This window comes from Vulpes lagopus, chromosome 3, assembly GCF_018345385.1.
Source record: "Vulpes lagopus strain Blue_001 chromosome 3, ASM1834538v1, whole genome shotgun sequence".
NCBI lineage: Eukaryota > Metazoa > Chordata > Mammalia > Carnivora > Canidae > Vulpes > Vulpes lagopus.
The window spans coordinates 96,898,289-96,917,556 of record NC_054826.1 but is presented as its reverse complement, the minus strand read 5'-3'; the positions used below and the strand labels follow the sequence as shown (position 1 = coordinate 96,917,556).

General features: G+C 51.7%; 1 protein-coding gene across 1 annotated transcript in view; it reads right to left on the bottom strand.

Moving 5' to 3' along the window:
• MYL10 (myosin light chain 10) overlaps positions 1 to 18,933 on the bottom strand; it is a 31,859-nt gene extending 12,926 nt beyond the window's left edge. Inside the window, exon 1 of the mRNA XM_041750214.1 lies at positions 18,812 to 18,933. Coding sequence (XP_041606148.1) covers positions 18,812 to 18,874 — 63 coding nt within the window. The 5' untranslated portion in view covers positions 18,875 to 18,933. The remainder of the gene's footprint in view (positions 1 to 18,811) is intronic.
• Between the last annotated feature and the right edge of the window lie 335 nt (positions 18,934 to 19,268).

Below are 19,268 nucleotides of genomic sequence, written 5' to 3'. Positions count from 1 at the left end.
CCTCGCCTATTACATCTCTCCTAACTCTCCCTTCTAATTCTTCATGGTCAGCAGGCTGTCCTCTGCCCCCCAGGCCTCCCTCCTGGCCGGCCACCCTCTTGACCTTCACCATTTTCCCAATGATTTGCGAAATCTCCTTCCTCCAAGCCTTTGACCATGGAGAGTGTTCCCTCACCCCAACCACACCTCCATCCTCCTACTGTCTTTTCTATCATCTCTCACTTCCTCCCAGAAGCCTTCCTTGGTTTCCCTTCCCTTCCCTCTTCCACTACAATCACTGCTTCTCTCTGACCTCTGCTCTGTAGATCTGTGACTACCTGCCTTTCCCTTGGCCTAGGACCTTACTGTCATTGCTCCTTGGCCTCCAGCCACCTGGCCTCTAGGAGCACAGAGGCCTCAGTAATTCTGGCTTCCAGGAGTTGCTCATACATAACCTTCCACATGGGGAACCATTGTTAGAGACTTTCTGGCTAGAGGGATCTCAGAGATCCAGTGGAATCCACTGGCCCTCTGAGGCCTGCTAGATGCTGAGAGTCCTTTGCAGACTCTCTCAAGTGACTCTTGCTTTGCACATCATCTGTGATGGGGAACTTACCACTTCCCCAAGCAGTGGCAACTCAGAATTGACAAATGCTCATTGATTATCTGCTGTGGCCCTACCCGGGTGTTCTGGGAGACTAAAAACTCATCCTTGACAAATTCTTGGGTTTGAATCATTTTAGTAACACAGTCAGACAATGTATGCTGCGTGTATTCATTCATTCATCAAATATTTATGGGTACTTTTGAGTGCTGAGCATTGCAGACACAGACGTGAAAAAAACAGGTATGGTTTCAAACGTGAGGGGACAGAGCACCATGACCTGTCCGAGGAGGCTTTATGGGCTGGGGTCCATCTGACTGTGACTCGAAGAATGAGGACAAAAATGGGAGTTGTCATTGCTCTGCGGAAGAGCAGGGGGATGTGTAGGACATCCCAGAGCACTCACAGAGCTGCCCAGATATGAAGGCATATAAAGTGAGGGGCCAGGGTCAGGCAGGAGAGGGGAGCAGAGGGGCCAGGGAGCTCAGGGGCGGCAGCTGAACCCTCCAGAGGTGACCCAGGCAGGGACAGGCCAAGAGTCCCCAAACCTGCCTCGGAAGCTCCCTCTTCTGGTTTGTGAGTGACTCCTGACCCCTTCTCCCCCTTCAACCGTCAAACCCAGTCAAACCCATAGCTCTTTTTACAGCAGGATGCCATAGCCACAGGCCCCTTGAACAGGATGCATCATCCGTGCTTCTGCAGAGTGAGTGAGTTTGCCAGCCTGCCCAGCTACAGCCATAAAACAGGCGGAGGCATTCCGGGAGACATTCTTCTTAGCTTTAAAGGCTTCTCTGTCTTTTCTAAGTGGTTCCAAATTAGAGGAAGGCTCCAGACAGGGGCGGGCCTGGGGAGGAGGGGACACCAGGGAGTTTGGGAAAAGACAGACCCCCCCCCAATTGTCTTCAAAACCTTGGTCCTCCCATCTGGTAATTAGGGAGTTGACAGTGCAAAAGGCAATTTCCTTTGGGGTAAGAGGGAGAAAACAGCTAATTGGCTCTAAGTCTGGGTTCTGGCTGAAATATTAACTACAGGGTGGTGGGCTGCTCTGGCCTGACCCAGGCTCTGGCCCTGGTCACTAGGAAGTAGGGAGGGAAAGGCCAAGGAGCCATGCTGCCTTGGGCAGGCCAGTAAGGCATGTGGTGCTCCCTCTCCCCAGCCCCCCCACCCCTGTGAGCTCCGGCCCACTGTGCCAGTAGCGCATGTTGGATATCCCTCGGCTCCATGCCAGATTTATTGTTCTGGATTCTGAGTGGGGAGCATCGTCCTCAAGGAGCATGCACTCCCCGGTATTGGGGGCCTAGCCTCCTAGAGCTTATTTGGAGAGCCTCTGGGGTGGGGAGGAAACCGCTCCTCTGCCCAATCTCTGATTTCATTACTGAGGATGTCAGAGGGAGGTGGGGGGTGGTGACAAGTCAGTATCAGAACCCAGACTTCCTGACTCCGGGCTTGCAGGAGGTCCTTCCCATGTGCTCACCTCTCCTTTCTCAGACCCACGTGGCTGCAGAGGTGGACAGGGCTGGCCTGCTGACCAAGTTACAACCGAGAGAATTCAAAGGTCCAGTAATAGGAGCATGGGGCTCTCGGGGCAGCATTACCCACCCCAGAAAGTGAGGGTGACATGTCTTGCCAGCCACAGTAGCCACAAGGCAGGTGAGACCCAGCACCAGGTGTGAGTTATTGCAGGGATTCAGCAGCACAGAAGCAACCTAGTGATTATAGTTCAGAGTCAGCTCAACTCAGACATGCGATTATAAAAGTGAACCTGTCCTTGGGCTGCATAAATAGAGGTCTAAATCCTCAATCCAGGGAGGTGACAGTACTACCTTCCACTGACTTACACAAACAATAAGAGACCTATGCATGGATTGTGGCTGAGGAGCGAGGGGCTCTCAACTGGAGAGAAACAGCTTTAGTGGAGAGCATCACTGTGGCAGCTTTGTCAGTTTATCAGCTGGGCCAACGCCTGTATACCCACCTGGTTGGGACCAGCACTCTACAGTCGCCATCTTCCCTCCTCCTGGTCTTTGTAGCTAGGCTCACCACCTGTCTCCCAGCTTGGCCCCTTGGGAAGAACTTTCCCTAGGTTACCCCCACTTAAATCCAATCATTTGGGTTATTAGTTATTGCCATGTGGAGAATCACACCCAAATTACAGGGGTGCATTCACGGTTCTATGAGTCAGAAATCCAGGAAAGGCATAGTGAGGGTAGTTTATGTCTGCTTCATAACATCTAAAGAATGTTCTCACAGCTGGGAAGACGTCAAGGCTGGGGACAGCTGGACGGCTAGTGCTAGAACCATTCAAGGCTTGACGACTCACATGTTAGGCGTCTGGGCCCAGAAGACTTGAAGCCACGGCTGTCAGACTTCTATGTGGTGGCTCGAGACACCAGCACTGCTATCCCAGCAAATGAGGTGGAAGCCTGTGGCGTCCTATGACCTGAGCTCAGAAGTCACAGAGTGACACTCCTATCCTACTGTCTTGGTCAAAGCGGGTCACCAGGCCTGCCTGGTGGCAACGAGAGGCCGTCTAGACCCTGCCTGTTGAAGGAATGCAACAAAGTATTTGCAGGCATTCTGCAACTGCCACTCCCAGCCAGCCTGGGCTCGGGGGAGCTCAGAAAGTGGCCTAAGCTCGCAGACCTGGTCGGTAGAGGAGTCAGCATCCAGAGACAGTCTGGGGGGACTCTGTCCTACCGAAAGTATGTGAGCCCAGAGAGGCTTTCCAGAAAGCTCACCTGGGGCCAGAAAGTGTGGTAGGTGGTCACTCTCTCTCCACAGCCAGAAGGCCTGAGTTTAGACAGGGGCCAGAGCAGGGATGAGAGGCCGGGGCCCCTGGTTCACAAAGAGGCGGACACCCCTTATCCCACTGGACAGTTCAGGAAACTGAGGCCCGGAGCACGGAAGGGCTGGGTCAAGGTGCCACTGTGAGACTCACACCCCATCCCCTAAGGGCTACCTAGAGCAGAGCCAGGAGATGCGAATGGGCCCTCCCTTGAGACGCGGGGCGTCCCAGTGGCAGATGGTAGCTCAGGCAGGGCTTGGGCTTGGGGCCCTCCCAGGGGCCTGGAGGCTGCCAAACAGGCCCAATTTGCTGTACTAATATGTGCTTTCTGCTGCTTGGAGCCTCCTCACACCCTCTCCTGTGAGCCGGGCCAGCGGCAACAGAACAAACTATAATTATGTCAGCCACACCCTGCTGCCCTAGTTTAGCAATTAGCCAAGTTGCCCAGCATCCAGCAGCTTCCACCCCAGCCTGGCTCAGGGTGGAGTCAATCAGAAGCCGGGGGTGGGGGGCGAGGGGCCGCTTTTTAAAGTCCCCACCTATCCTCACCCAGAAATGAATCTGCAAATGGGGCTTCCTTCCCCAGCTGGCCACCTATGGTTCCAGCCGGGCCTCAATCACCGAGCCGGGGCCCCCCACCCCACCCCACAGGCTGGGGCTCCCACGGTGGAGCGGACAGTGAAGAGCAGAGCCTTCCCTGGAAGACATCCCTCCCTGGTGCCCGGGCTTATGGGCTGATCTGTAGGGGGACTGGCAGTACAGCCACAGACTGAGCATCAGGTAGACCTGGGGCAAGTCCTGCTAGGCGCAGCTGCTCCGTGGCCTCCCACATGGCTCAAATTCCCCAAGATCACCTCATTTTCACCCGTAACACAGAGTGGCTCATTAGCACATTGTTTCAGCCAGGCTTTGGCTTTTTGTCTCTCTCCTGTCTTTACTCAAGCCCTGGGTTTCCTCCTTGGCCTCTGATTCCATGCCTCAATCTGACCAATCCTTTTGATCTAGAATCCCAGGTGTCTGGCAATTCTGAATGCTGCCTCTGCTGCAGGAGGCCAAGGCTCCTTGGATATGGTACATAGTGACCTTCAGGTTTGTCTTTAATCTCAGACATCCAGAGCCAGTCACCGAGGCAGGAACACCGTGCACAGCTCCAGGTATACTGCCACCACCTAGAACCTAGACTACAAGGGAAATGGTAACATCTACAGTGAGCAGTGCACAACCCCAATGGCTGCACGTGGCAACCCTTCTCCAAGGTGCATAGTCTCAACTCTTTCTCTCAACCAAGTATGATACGTGTCCTGGGGGCACAGGTTCAGCCACCCAATTAAGCTCTCCTGCGGGGCGGGACTGCTAGCCCAGAAGGATGATGTTCTCTAGGAAGTAGAGGAAAGACTTCTTCCCCACTCTCTTCTGGGTTGGTGCTATCCTAGAGTTCTGAATACAGTTCTGGTCTACTCTGTGGGAGAAACAGATAACACTGAAGGAGATATTGCTGGAACTTGGGAGATGGTAACAACCCAGACCCACATTGTCCGGGTCTAGCCGGGGCTGTGAGTCAGCAGATAGCCCAGCAGAACTTCTCAGACCTCAGGCTTACAGAACTGGATTGATCATGATCATTGTTCACGGGACACCCTCATCACTGGATCATGCGTGGCTTTTGCTTTTTCTTCATTTAACTGATTGATTGATTGATATCACGAATACCCATGAGCCCTTCATTTGACCCAATAACTAGAATATCACCAATAACTTGTATCCCATCCATCAAAAGCCACCTGAATTTTATCCACTCTCTTGCTTATTTTTGTTTTATTATATTCATGTATGCAAAAAAAGTATTCATGTATGCTTACAAAATACATTGTTTAGCCTTGTTTATTTTTATTATTTATTATTTTTTAAAGTAGGCTCCATACCCATCATGAGGCTTGAATTCACAACCCTGAGATACAGAGTTGATCACTCTATTGACTGACCCTGCCACGTGCCCTTAGCCTTTCTTATTTTTAAACTTTAATTTAAAAGTACAGCAAAAGTCTTCTGGGACTTGTTTTTTCACTCAACATTATATTGCTAGGTATAGGAAATTGAATGACTGGCTCCAATCTTTCTCACCTCCCAGGTCAGCACCTTTGCCCTGGCCTTACTGTGGGCAGACTATTTTCCTGCCCCAAGACTTTGGGCTTAGCCATGTTGTGGTGCAAGGTCAAAAATTCAAGCACTGTCTTGATATCTTGGAACAGAGTAGCACTCGTCAATCCACAGACCTTTGACTGAGGCAGGGCTGCCAGCCAAGCTCAGTCTAGATTAGCTGAGATCAACCTAGCCCCGGCCAAACTGTAGATTCATGAGAAGGAAGGACTATTGCTGTCACCGTTGAAGGGAGACTTGGGGTATTTGTTATGCAGCATTATTGTGTCAATAGCTGACCATTACACTGAAATTCATCTGTCTTGTCATGTGAAGCTGTATGTGGTTTATTCTCATTAAGGTCACTGCCTGGGTGGCTCAGTGGTTGAGCATCTGCTTTTGGACTAGGTTGTGATATGGGTTCCTGAGATCAAGTCCCATATCAGGCTCCCCATGGGGAGCCTACTTCTCCATCTGCTATGTCTCTGCCTCTCTCTCTGCATCTCTCATGAATAAATAAATAAGATCTTTAAATATATATATATAATTAAAAAATAGAATCTTTAAAAAAAAAGAAAAAGAAAAATCTTTTAAAAGAAAAAAAAGTTCTCCGTTTTAATGTAGCTAAGTGTCTCCATCTTTTCTCTGAGGACTGGTGTTTCTTGAACCTTCTTTATTAGCAGCAAACAATACCAACAACAGCTAGTACTATATTTTCTCTAACAGGGATAAGTGAGATTATGTCAAATTCACATGATAAAATACTGTGTTGCAGTTAAAAATCATATATCAGGTGAATATTATGATATAAAAAGACAATCACATTATAATAAGTAAAAATAGCAAGTGACAAAATATCATAGAGGATTCTATTTCAGTGTGTGCTGGATGAACTGGAGGCTGCCCACCTTGCAATAGGCCCAGACTTGGAATAAAAAGCAAATAATTCGAGTCGGGTACATCCCTGCAGGGAAGAGAAGAGAGCCCTTTACTGCTGGGGCAGGTTTATTGTGATCAAGCCAGGCTCCCGCCGGCAGACCTACCCTTCCAAAGGGAGTCAGGCCAAAGCTGCACTGCTAAGGGAAGTATATTCACCTTGATTTGAAATTGGCCTGTGTTCTTCTGAGAAAGAAATCATGAAAACAGTGCTGGCTTTGGGGACATGTGCATAGCTCTTGTCCTCCTGAGGGTGACCACATAGCTCTCTCTGGCAAGGTCCTGAGCTGGGCCGGGCCACCCACTGCATCACAAGTGAGGTGTCAGAATGGGGTGGGGGTTGGGGGGCAGATGGGGAGGGTCTGGGGATTTTTCTATCAGAGAAGCTTAGGAGCCACATTCTATTGGAAGGAAGGACTTGAATTAAAGTTGAAATTCATACAGGGGTGCCTGGCTGGCTCAGTTGATAGAGCTTGTGACTCTTGATCTCGGGGTCCTGAGTTCAAGCCCCATGCTGAGCATGGAGCCTACTTAAAAAAAAAAAAGTTGAATTCATATAACAAGTGCCCTGATTATCCATACTGTCTGTTTCAGGTGGCTGGAGCCGGGGACAGGGGCGGGGGGCACCTGTAGAGAGACTGGTGGGAGAGCTAAGACCCCTAAGCCGGGGCACCTGGGGTGGCTCAGTGGTTGAGTGTCTGCCTTCAGCCCAGGGCGTTGTCCAGGAGACCTGGGATTGAGTCCCACATTGGGCTTCCTGCCTGGAGCCTGCTTCTCCCTCTGCCTGTGTCTCTGCCTCTCTGTGTCTCTGTGTCTCTCATGAATAAATAAATAAAATCTTAAAACAAACAAAACCCCTAAGCCATCCCTCGTGCCATGTCTGGTCTAGAGTCAGAGGGTGGGGATTTCTTTCTCCAGAGGGGAGGGGAGGAGCATCCAGGATAGGAAGGCAAAGCCCAGGATGCATCAGACAGAGGGATTGTGTGAGGAGAGGGGCACAGGAAGAGAGAGAGCAGGAGGAGGGCCCTTCCCCTCCCTACTGAGAATGAACTCCACAGAGTTTCATGTGTCCCAAGTTTTCTTCTTCCACACTGTCCTGCCATCCAGAGTCCCAACCTTGGGGGGAATGCAGGTGGCTCCTCTGGCCCACATGTCCCACATTACCATCCAAGTGCTTGGGAAACTGTGATAGTTAATTTTATGTGTCATCTTGACTAAGCCATGGTGCCCAGATACCTGGTGACATATTATTCTGGATGTTTCTGTGAATGTGTATTTTAGATGAGATCAGATCAGTGGACTTTGGGTAAAGACCCTCCACATGTGGGTGGGTCTCATCCAATCAGTTGAAGGTCTTCATAGAACAAAAACTTACCTCTCCTCAGCAAGAAAGAATGCCATCATAATGCCTTTGGAATCAGACTGTAACTTTTCTCTGAGTCTCCAGCTACCGGCCGACCCTGCAGATTCGGGACTTACAACATCCACAATTACATGAGCCTATTCCTTAAAACAAATCTCAGCCCCTCCCTCCCTCCCTCCCTCCTTCCCTCCCTCTCTCTCAGCTAACCATGCCCTGCAGGAGGAACAGCTGCAGGAATCAGGTGAGCCTGGGCTGGCTTGGGGCAGAGGGAGAAGTCAGGCTTCCACTCCACCCAGGGAGGGATACAAGGTAGTGAGCTCCCCCGTGCTTCCAAGAGCGGCCATGGGTGTTGAACTCCGCACATAGTAAGTGCTCAGTTAATATCATCACATGAATGGTGAGTGAATGAAGGTTGTGGAGGGGTCCCCAGCCCTGGGGAACCAGAGTGGGAGTGGGGGTGCGGTACGTACAAGGACTGAACTCTTGGGGGTCCCTGGGTGGCTCAGCGGTTTGGTGCATGCCTTCAGCCCAGGGCATGATCCTGGAGTCCCGGGATTGAGTCCCATGTCGGGCTCCTTGCATGGGGCCTGCTTCTCCCTCTGCCTGTGTCTTTGCCTCTCCCTCTCCCTCTCCCTCTCCCTCTCTCTCTCTCTGTGTGTCTCTCATGACTAAATGAATAAAATCTTAAAAAAGAAAAGAAAAGAAAAGAAGAAAAGAAAAGAAAAGAAAAGAAAAGAAAAGAAAAGAAAAGAAAAGAAAAGAAAAGAAAAGAAAAGAAAAGAAAAAAAAGAAAAGACTGAACTCTCAAAGACAGAGAAGGGCCTTGCTCCCTCCCTGCCCCACCTCAGACCCCGGCACAGGGGTGGGGGGGGTTTGTAGTGAAGCCGCCAAGGTCATGATCCTGCCTCGCCAGGGCACAGAGGTGCAACAGAAGCCTTACGTTGACCTCGTTGACCTCGGAGTGCTCACACTGTGGGGAGCCTTTGAGGTGCCCCAAAGAACCAGGGACACTGTTTGAAGTCCCGGCACCTTCTAAAGATTCCGTTTAACAAGCTGGGTGCTACGGGCACCTGGATGAAAGACGCTATATAAAAACAGGAGATAATTACCAAGTAAAGCCATTTTCTTAGAAACAGGAAGGTGCCATTTGCCAAGAGTAAACAGTGGGGGCAGGCCCTGCCCTGGCGGAGGACCCGGCGGCTGGGAGAGTCATTCTGGGTGGGCTCCGAAGCCAGGGTGAGTCAGAGCCGGGGGCACGCAGGCCGCAGCTGCCTCCCCTGACCCCCGCCCCCCGCTGCCCTTTCCCTGCCCGGCAAGAGTGGAGGAAGGACTGCGCCGCGCCCAGACAGTGCGGCTGCTCGCTCTCGCTCAGGGGCACCCCGACTTCCTCTGCAGGACGCGACTTCGATGAAGAGACAGGCAGGCTCCGTTCCATTCATGCCACAAATGTCTACTGAGCGCCCCCCGCGTGGTGCCGCAGGAGGCAGGAGGCCAGCGCGCTGCCGCCCCAGCGCTAACCTGCAGCAGCCGGGCCTCCCTGGTGCTTCTGTGGCCCAGGTACTGTGTCCGGGCTCCACCCAGGCCGGCCATCAAAGCTTCACCCCAACCCTAGAAAATCAGGGTCCCGATTCACAAAGGAGGCTCAGTGACTTCCCCAGCTAGTAAATGAGACGCTGCAGGCCCTGAGCTAGTAACCAGGGCACCGTAGGGCCTGCCCCAGCTCCTGCCTTGCCCACAGCCTCCCTGGCACCTCTCCCTTAATGGGCAGCCACATCCTGCAGATTCCCAGCCTCCACCTGGACCCGGACCACCCCCCAGCCCACACCTCTCTCCTGGGGGCCCCGCAAAGCCAGCTGGGGAGCCAGACTGGGGAGTCAGGCTCCTCCTCCACAAGCCCACACTGGCCATACCTCCGTTACTGAGAACCATCCTTCCAGCTTTCCCAGCCAGCGAGCCGGGACCAGCTCCCACCCCTCCTCTCCCTGCTCTCTGTGTTCCATCCACACACAGAGGGTACAGGCTGCATCTCTCTCTTTTCTTTTCAATTTTTTTAAAGATTTTATTCATTTATTCATGAGAGACACAGAGAGAGAGAGGCAGAGACACAGGCAGAGGGAGAAGCAGGCTCCATGCAGGGAGCCTGACATGGGACTCGATCCCGAGTCTCCAGGATCACACCCTGGGCTGAAGGCGGCGCTAAACCACTGAGACACCCGGGCTGCCCTTCTTTTCAATTTTTTATTTAAACTCCGGTTAGTTATCACACAGTGCAATAATGGTTTCAGGAGTAGAATTCAGTGATTCGTCACTTCCGTACAACCCCCAGTGTGCATCACTAGTGGCCTCCTTAATACCCATCCCACATCTGGCTCATCCCCTAGCCCCGTCCCTCCATCAACCCTCAGCTTGTTCTCTATTATTAAGAGTCTTTTATGGTTTCCCTCTCTCTCTTTTTTCCCCTCTTCCCATATGTTCATCTGCTTTGTTTCTTAAATTCCACATATGAGTGAAATCATTGTTATTTATCTTCCTCTAACTTATTTTGCTTAGCATACTCTTCCTTCCATGTCATTGCTGATAGCAAGATTTCATTCTTTTTGATGGATAAGTAATATTCCATTTTATATCTATCACTTCTTCTTTATTTTTTTTAAGATTTTTTTAATTTATTCATGAGAGACAGAGAGAGAGAGATAGAGAGAGAGGCAGAAACACAAGCAGAGGGAGAAGCAGGCTCCATGCAGGGAGCCCGATGTGGGACTCTATCTCAGGCCTCCAGGATCATGCCCTGGGCTGAAGGCAGATGCTCAACTGCTGAGACACCCAGGTGTCCCTCACTTCTTCTTTAGAGGCTGCACATCTCTGAAGGGACAGTTGGAACCTATAACCAAGACCTGGTACTCAGAGCAGATCCAAGAAGAGACTTGGCTCTGTTTACCACCTGCCCTGGTGACCTGGTTACCATTAGCCGCTAGTTAATTCCTGCTTCCCTGCTCAAGGGGAAAGTTCTTTGTAAACAATAAAGTTCCTAACAATGGAAGCAAGTTTTAAAACCCTCGCATCCAGGGGCACCTGGGTGGCTCAGCTGGTTAAGCATTTGCCTCCGGCTCAGGTCATGATCCCAGGGTCCTGGGATTGAGCCCTGAGTCAGGTTCCTGCTCAGTAAGGAGTCTGCTTCTCTCTCTCTCCTTCTACTCCCTCCTCCCCTTGCTCCTGCGCTCTCTCTCTCTCCCTCTCTTTCCCCCCAAATAAATAAATAAAATCTTAAAAAGCAAAACAAAACTACACACGCGAGTCAAATGTACAGGCATAGTCCAGTTTTCCAAAATCACATGGCATGTGGAGAGGTTTGGATCCAACATTTCACAAGGGAAGCAACCTACTGCATCTGGCACCTATTGTGTGCCATGGTGAGTGGATCTCAGATCGTAGCTACTCCAAGGAAGCTATGATCACTCCCACCTTGTAGATGAGGAGCTTGATCCTCAAGCAATGGGAGTGCCGCATTGGTGAGAGACAGCTACATCAGAGATCAGCTCTTTCTCTGACACCTCCTGAACTAGCTTTCTATTGCTGCATAAAACATAACCACAGATTTAGGGACTTAACACACATGTTTCCATAGGACAGGAGTCTGGACAGCTGAGTTACCTGTAGTCAAGCTGTCAGCTGGGCTGTGCTCTCACCTGAAGGTTTGACAGGGGAAGAATCAGCTCCCAAGCACATTCATGTGGCAGCAGAATCCATCCCATTTCTTTGTGACTGTATGACTGAGGGCTTCATGCCAGTTGACCACTGGCAGCTGCCTCAGGTTCTAGAGATCCCTATGGTTCCCTGCCCTGTGGCCTTCCCCAAAATAGCCATTGACCGCATCGAGAGTCTCTCCAGCCTGCTAAGATGCAGTCTTCTATAATGTGACAATCAGGGGAGTGGCATCCATCACTTTGGCCATATTTTCTCGATTAGAAGCCAGCCACAGGTCCACTCACACTCAAACAATAGGGATTATGCAAAAGCACAAACAAACAGGAGGCAGAAATCATTGGACGTCATCTTAGGGTCTATGACTGACGTGCCCCAGGAGGGACAAGGGGCACACCCAAGCCCACTGGGGTAGTCCCAGGTCAGGCTTCCAGAAGCAAGCACTGATACGGAGTTTGTGATGCAAGAGGCTTATTAAGAGTCACTCATGTGAAGGGAGGAGGAAAAGCAGGATTGGACGGGTCTGACAAACCTTCAGCCATGCCAGTAGGAAGTGCCACAGCAAGCTGGGCCCCGCTGAAGCCTCCCATGTGAAGACGAGGTGGCCAGACCTTAGACTCTCTCCTCACCAAGAGACCATGAGCTGAGGCAGGCAGACCCTGAAGGCAGCATATCCTCCCTTGTGCAGGATTGGGAGGCCCCCCTCCAGCTTGGCCCCAGGAACCTTCCAGAGAGACTAACTATCCAATCAAGGCAGCTGCTTTTGTTTTTGGAGGTTATCTGCTGCTAAGAAATGCTGCTCTTCTTGGAAGAGCACTAGGTAATGCCCAGGTTCCTGGCCCCCACCCTGATATACACACCACCACCACCACTATGGCAACTTCCCCCAGTGTGACTACTTTCAGAGCTGGAGTTTTTATTTATGTATTTATTTTAAATTTTTTATTTATTCATGAAAGACACACACACAGAGAGGCAAAGGCATAGGCAAAGAGAGAAGCAGGCTCCCTGTGAGGATCCCGATGTGGGACTCGATCCCAGAACCCCAGGATCAAGCCCTGAGCCAAAAGCAGATGCTTAACCACTGAGCCACCCAGGTGCCCCAGAGCTGGAGCTTTTAAAGAGGTAATGAAGGTTAAATGGGGTGGTAAGGGTGGAGCCCCAATCCAGTAGGACTGGTGTCCTCTGTAGAGGGAAAGGCCATGTCAGGACACAGGCAGAAGGCAGCTATCTGCAAGCCAAGGGCAGGCCTCAGGACAAGCAAACCCTGCCCACACCTTGACTTACACTGCCAGAATCGTGAGCAATAAAATCCTGTGGCCTAAGCCCCCTGGCTCAGTAGGACTTTGTTATGATGACCTGAGCAGATGAGCACAGGACCCAAGGGAGGCAAAATGTCTGGTGAGGAGCAGGCCCTCAGCCCCATCACTGGGAGCCTGATTGGGAAGTGGCTGATAGGTCCCGGGAACAGCTGGTCCTGAGACGCCCCAGGTGAGGCCGCTGGGAGGTGAGAGGGGGTCCAAGGCCAGGTCACCCCTCGTTGTGGCAGAGCGAAAGGCACCCCTCGTCTCCTTCTCTTCCTTGGGCCTCGGTTCCCTACCACAGGACCAGGGGATGGACCAAAGGGTCACAGAAGCCCTTCGAGCTCTTACTGTAGTAGCAGAATCTAGCCTGAAGTTCAGCCAGGGGCTCAGAAGAAGCTCCTCAGATGAGAATCCGAGAAAGTGAGAGCCTGATATCAGGCCTTTGACATACACTCTGGCGAGAAATTCCCAGGGTGTGTGTGTATTGTGGTGGGGGCTGGGATTTGGGGCACTATCAAGTGTTCTACCAAGAAAAGCACATCACATGTCCTGATTTCAAACTATATTACAAAGCTATAGCAATCAACACAGGATGGTACTGGCATAAAAACAGGCATAGTAGGTGTGGAGGCCCAATGGACCAGAATTGAGAGCCCCAAAACAAATAATCAACAAAATAAAAAGACAACGTAGGAAATAGAAAAAAATTTTGCAAATCACAGATCTGACAAGGTGTTAATATCCACAATATATAAATAACTCCTACAACTCAATAACAAAAAGAAAACAAGCAATGTGACTCTTAAAAATGCACAAAGGACCCAAATAGACATTTTTCCTAAGAAGATCTATAAAAGGCCAATAGGTCCATGAAAAGGGGCTCAGCAGCACTCAGCATCAGGAAACACAAATCAAAACCACAATGAGAGCTTGCCTCATACTTGCTAAAATGGATATCCTCAATAAGATAAAGAATAACAAGTACCAGCCAAGAGGTGGAAGTGGAGGGGGGGGCTGCGTGCTGCTGGTGGGAGTGTAAATTGCTGCAGCCGCTGTGGAAAACAGTATGGCAGTTCCTCTGAAAATTAAACATAGAAATACCATATGATCCAGCAATCCCACTTCTGGGGATATATCCGAAGGCAATGAAAACACGATGTCTGAGAGATATCTGTACCCATATGTTCATAGCAGCATTATTTACAATAGCCAAGACATGGCAACAACCTAAATGTCCACCGACGGATGAGTTAAGAAAATATGGTGTATATAAATATTTCTGCAATGGAATATTATTCAGCAATTTGAAAAAAAAAAAGGAAATCCTGCTGTTTGTGTCCACATGGATGGACCTTAAGGGCATCGTGCTAAGTGAAGTAAGTCAGACAGAGAAAGACAGATACCATATGATCTCTCATATATGTGGAATCTAAAATAAAAACAAAACCCAAAAAAACCAAACTCATAGAAAAAGAGATCAGAAAAAAAAAGAAGAAGAAAGAAAAAAGACATCAGATTTGTGGTTACCAGAGGCACTTGATTATAAATCAGTTATATTTCAAAAAAGCTGGTTTGGGGAAAAAAGAAGGGAGGGGTCAGGGCCCCCGCCTCCTCCTGCCCACCCCTCCCCCCCAGAGCCTGGGCCTAGAAGGTTTCTCCAGCATTTGGTTTTGTCCCTTCCATTCCCTTGCTGGCATTCCTGCTTCAGGTAAAGCGCCGTGGCTTCCCAGAGCTGCAGAGAAGCCAGCAGAAGGAAGCATGAGGGAGGGAGACCAACCATCCCAGCTCCCCCAGACCAAGGGATTTCCCAGGACGGGCTTTACAAGTTGGTGGCCCATTGTGGCCACGTGGGCTGGCCTGGGGGGTTGCCACGGAGGTCTGCAGGGTGGGCCCAAGGAGGCCACAGGAGTCCTGCTGCAGCTGGAGGTGGGGAGGGTTCAGGGAGTGGCCTCCCCCGGGGAGCCCCCTAAGCACCTTTCTCCTCCTCCCTTTGCCGGAGCACCTCTTCTTCCTCCCACTCCCCAACAGGACCAGAGCCTTGAGAACACTGAAATCACCAGCTGGGAAGTGGCAGGATTGGGATTCCAGCCCAAAGAGCCTGGCTCTCTCTGCAGCCACACTGGTGGGACCTGCACTCCCCGCCTCTCTGTCCTACTGTGACCAAAGCCAGGAGCTTCATCACCCACCCAGTCACCTGCCACTTCTCCCAGGGACTAGGTTTTGCCCTCCCAGCTGGCAACCCTGTAGGAATCCCACCCCCCTGTTGCCTGAGGAGGCCCCCATTCCAATGGGCGAGAGTCTACCACCACCCCCGCAGTTGTGAGAGGGACCATCCAGGGGGCCTTGCACCAACCTAGGCTTAGGGAGGGTGGGTCACACCCTGCTGTTGCCCCCACAATGTGCATTCTGCTCTCCTTCCTTCCTGCAGAATCCTGACTCCATGCCTAGCTGAGATGCCACTTTTCTGCTTTCTTGAAGATAGAGATAATCATGTTTCAAAAATCTTGCCCAAGATACATGACAGGCATTGAGTACTATTCCTAGGAAAGCACCTTTGGAGGGAGGCATGGACCTGGATGCCCTCCCCCGCTTCCCTCTCCACCAAGGATGTAGACGTGATGGCTGGAGCAGTAGCAGCTATTTCAAGGCCAGGAGGGGACTCTGAGGATGGATGGCATTCAGTAAGGATAGTGAAGAGGACAGAGGGAACCAGGGATATTAAGAACATCACGGAGTTCCAGCACAGCCACGAACCTCCTATCCAGCCACCTTGGGAGGACAGGCTATATTATTCTGTTACTGCAAACACAGTCCCTAACTGATACAAAATACTTTTAGGAGGAGGTAATGCTGGAACTTCATCTTACAGGAAGTAGGTCAGGGGCAGGCTGACCTCTGGTAATACCAGTACCTTTCCTGCCACAAAACAGTTTTGGGGCCAATGCCCCTGTACATCCTCCCGAGGTCCCCTGAGGGGGAAGCAGGGCAGGGGTTCCCACCCCTTCGTGGGCCTGAGGAACCCAGGACTCCTGCCTCCACCCAGCTCTCCCACCGCTCAGCTGCTCCAGGCCCAGCCTCGCCCCTGTGCCACCTGTCCCTGTCCTACAGAGGCCAATGTGCAGCCTCAAGCCTGCGCCCACTCGGAGCCCTGGAGGAGTCAGGCCCTGCTTCCCAGCAAGTGTGTTTCCACCGCCTTGTTTACAGTTGTTGAACTACTTTCGTCAAATTAATTAAATACATGCTAAATCCTCTCCAATTTGTTGTGCGATAAATTAAAGATGCTGAGATTGTGAAATGCACAACAAAACCTGTTTATTCTGATAAAAGCCCACATGACAGCCCGAGTCAAACGTCAGACAGGCCGAGGAATCTGCTTCTACAAAGGCTTTGTCAGAGCGGGGCTTCCAGCTGCCAAGCCTCCTTGGTGGCCAGGGTCTCCTCAGCCCCTTGTGGCTACCCGAAATGACGACTCAAGGTAAAGAGGGAGGGGACAGGTCCCAGGTCACCGGAGAAGATGATACACGAAAGCCAGGACTGCAGAATATAGTCTTTCCTCAGCATCTCCTGCAGGGCTTTCTCCCTGCTCCCTGGGGGCTGGCACATGTGGGAATAGTCACAGCTCACCAGGTCCACTATGCACACAGGATCATCTTCTAGCTCTGGCTTCCAGTCCCGGGGACAGCTTTGGCAGAAGCAGTCACCAGAGGCTAGACCCATGCCCAGAAATCCTCTGGGGTCCAGGAACACCCCACCACCTTACAGCTAGAATCCTAGAACCTGCCTCACCCTATCCCTGCTCTGGGCAAAGTGTGCCCCATTGGTCCAGGTGAGCATGGCAGATCAAATTTGAGAGTCCCCTTCACTCATCCCCTTCCCCTGCAGCTGCCCAGTAGAAAGAGGGCATGGGCCTTCCAGCCAGAGAAACTGAGGCACAGAGAGCTTGCATCCATCAACTGGTGGCCCAAACCCTCACTTTCCTGAGCATGTGGGATATACAGATTCAAAGCAACTCTACAGCACTGCCCACGTGGATCACTCAGCACATCCCCAGGTATATTTTGTTATTCCCATTTTGCAGATGAGGAAACAGGCCCAGAGAAGAGAAGGGGCTTGCTTGACTCCCATAGAGGAGGGACAGAGACCTAAGTTCATGAGAGCCTGAGCTGCTGGTGCCCAAAGCCCATCTCCCCATACCACCATACCCTGGTTGCCACCCCCTTTGCTCAGCACAACCATGTGCTCTGGGCATCTTGGGGCCCAGAGCACAGGTAGCAGAGATCCAGGTGTGGGCCTCATCTTTGCTCCACCCCCATGAGCGAGGCGCTGCAGGATTCCACTCACTGAGTCCCTGAGAACTGCAAAGCAACATGGATGACACCATCTTATAAACCCCAGATCCCTAAATGAATGGAAATTGTTCCAGATGGGGCAACCCTTAGCAGGGAGGGTATTGACCGAGAATCAGTAATGGGGTAGAGCCAACAGGATGTGGCCTGTGAGAGAGCAGAGGAGGGAGGCAGGCATCGGGCCTCCCCTCACTTGCCCTGATGGTGCATATCGTTTGTGTTCAATCAGAGAAGCAGAACCACTGTGAATTTTATAGCATAGGAATTGGCCTTCATACCACTGGGGAGGGTCTGGGAAGTAAAGATCCAAAGAAAGTAGTTTTACAGGGACTGGAGGAAAGTCCCCAGGCAGCCCCCTTGAGGCAGAGGTACAAGTGGAGCTTGGGGAGAAATCTGGAAGTCAGATTGGGCTGCTGGAGTGGGAGGCCAAGGCCAGTGTAGACACTGACAGACGTCTAGGGAAGGCCTCGACTTCCCAGCCTCCCTGCTGTGAGATCACAGCTAAGGAAGTACTGGGTCCCTGTGAGTCAGCAGGGCCTGCAGTCTGGAGGAAGAGCTGGCCGTGGATCAGGAAGAGGAAGGAGTGAGGACAAAGTGGCATCTGCTGGCACCTGTGCGTCTGTCCCTCCCGCCTCCAGCCACAAGGTCCCTCAGAGCACAGATTTCTCTTTCTAATTCTACCTCGTAGGCTCATAAAGGGCATGGGGTTCTAGGAAGCGAGTTTCCTGCCAGGACACTCAACGGAGCACAAACCACCACAGAGGAGAGATAGAGCCACTTGCAGAGACCAGGCACCTAGGACGGGGGAGGTACAGGCCGCGGGATGGTTTGTGCATGTTGTCTACTGCTCAAGTGCACTTGGCTAAGGGTTCAGGGGCGAGCCCCCGATCCTGGCATAAAACTGCTTCTACCTGGAGAAGGGGTGTCTTTTTCTAATTTACATGAGATACCCTTTGAGCCTGGGCAGGTTGGGGAAAGAGGACATGTTCCAGCCATGATGTAAGGTGTTTGGCTGTCTGTGGGGTTGAGCTTCACCCAGGGCTTGTCTTTCCCACCTGTAGCCAACAGGAAGGGGTCTTCTCCCCTTTAGGGCTATCCACGAAGGCTGGATTAAAGGTTGGATCAACCAGTAACAGGCTCAGGACTTATGGATCATCCTAAAATCCCTAGAGGGCAGGGCTGGGCCCAGGGAGGGGTGCAAAAAGGGTCGGGGGCCAGCTTACTCCCAGGGAGAATTCTGCTGTAGGCAGAGCTATTTCAGAGAGAATCAGCTGCCTCTGGAGGTGATGAGCTTCCGTTCGCTGGAGACATGCAACCAGGGCTGGACAGTTGCTCCAGTTGGTCCAGGGGGTGTAACGAAGCATCAGGCTGCAGTTCGGCTACCTGGCTCTCCCGTGCCATGAGTCAATAATGAGAGACGGCCTCTGAGGATGGGAGGTGGGGTTCCCCCCTCGCCCTCCCCCACCCTCCTCCATGCTCACTTCTTTTTGGAACTAGCTTGGGTATTTAGAAGATTAATTTCATGTTTGTGCAAAGCAGAGGATTAGGAGGGGGAGGAGAGTGAAGTTCTCTGTAGGTTGTTAAGGAAACATCATCTAAAAAAAGACTCTGGCAAAATTGCTGTGGATACCAGTTACAGCTGAATGCGCCACTTACCTCCAACAACCCAGGGCTTTTAGCTGGTAACTTGCTGTCGTTCTTTGCAGTCTCGAAACCCATGTGCTCTGGGACGTTAAAACACAGAGCATGGTGGGGTTGCCTCCTCCAGAGCCAAAAGGACGGGGACGTCCCATCACCAGCCCTGTCTAGCCAGAGTCCGGGCTACAGGCCTCACGCAGAATTCCGCCACGGGGATTGCTGGCTCCTTTGTGCGCTGCCACCACCGCCTGCATTACCTCCTCTCAGAGCTCCTGGGGGCACCAGGGAAGAGGCTGAGGCTCAGAGGGGGCACAGGCTCACCCCAGTGCACACAGCAAGCCGCTGACTCCAGTCCAGAGCTCCAAAGCTCCTCCTCTGAGCTGCCACTTGCACAAGACATGGAGGCAGGGAGGGTCGCTGGACCACGGCAGGCCTCTCCCCAGGCCTCAGGGACACAGCTCCTGCCACCCATGTC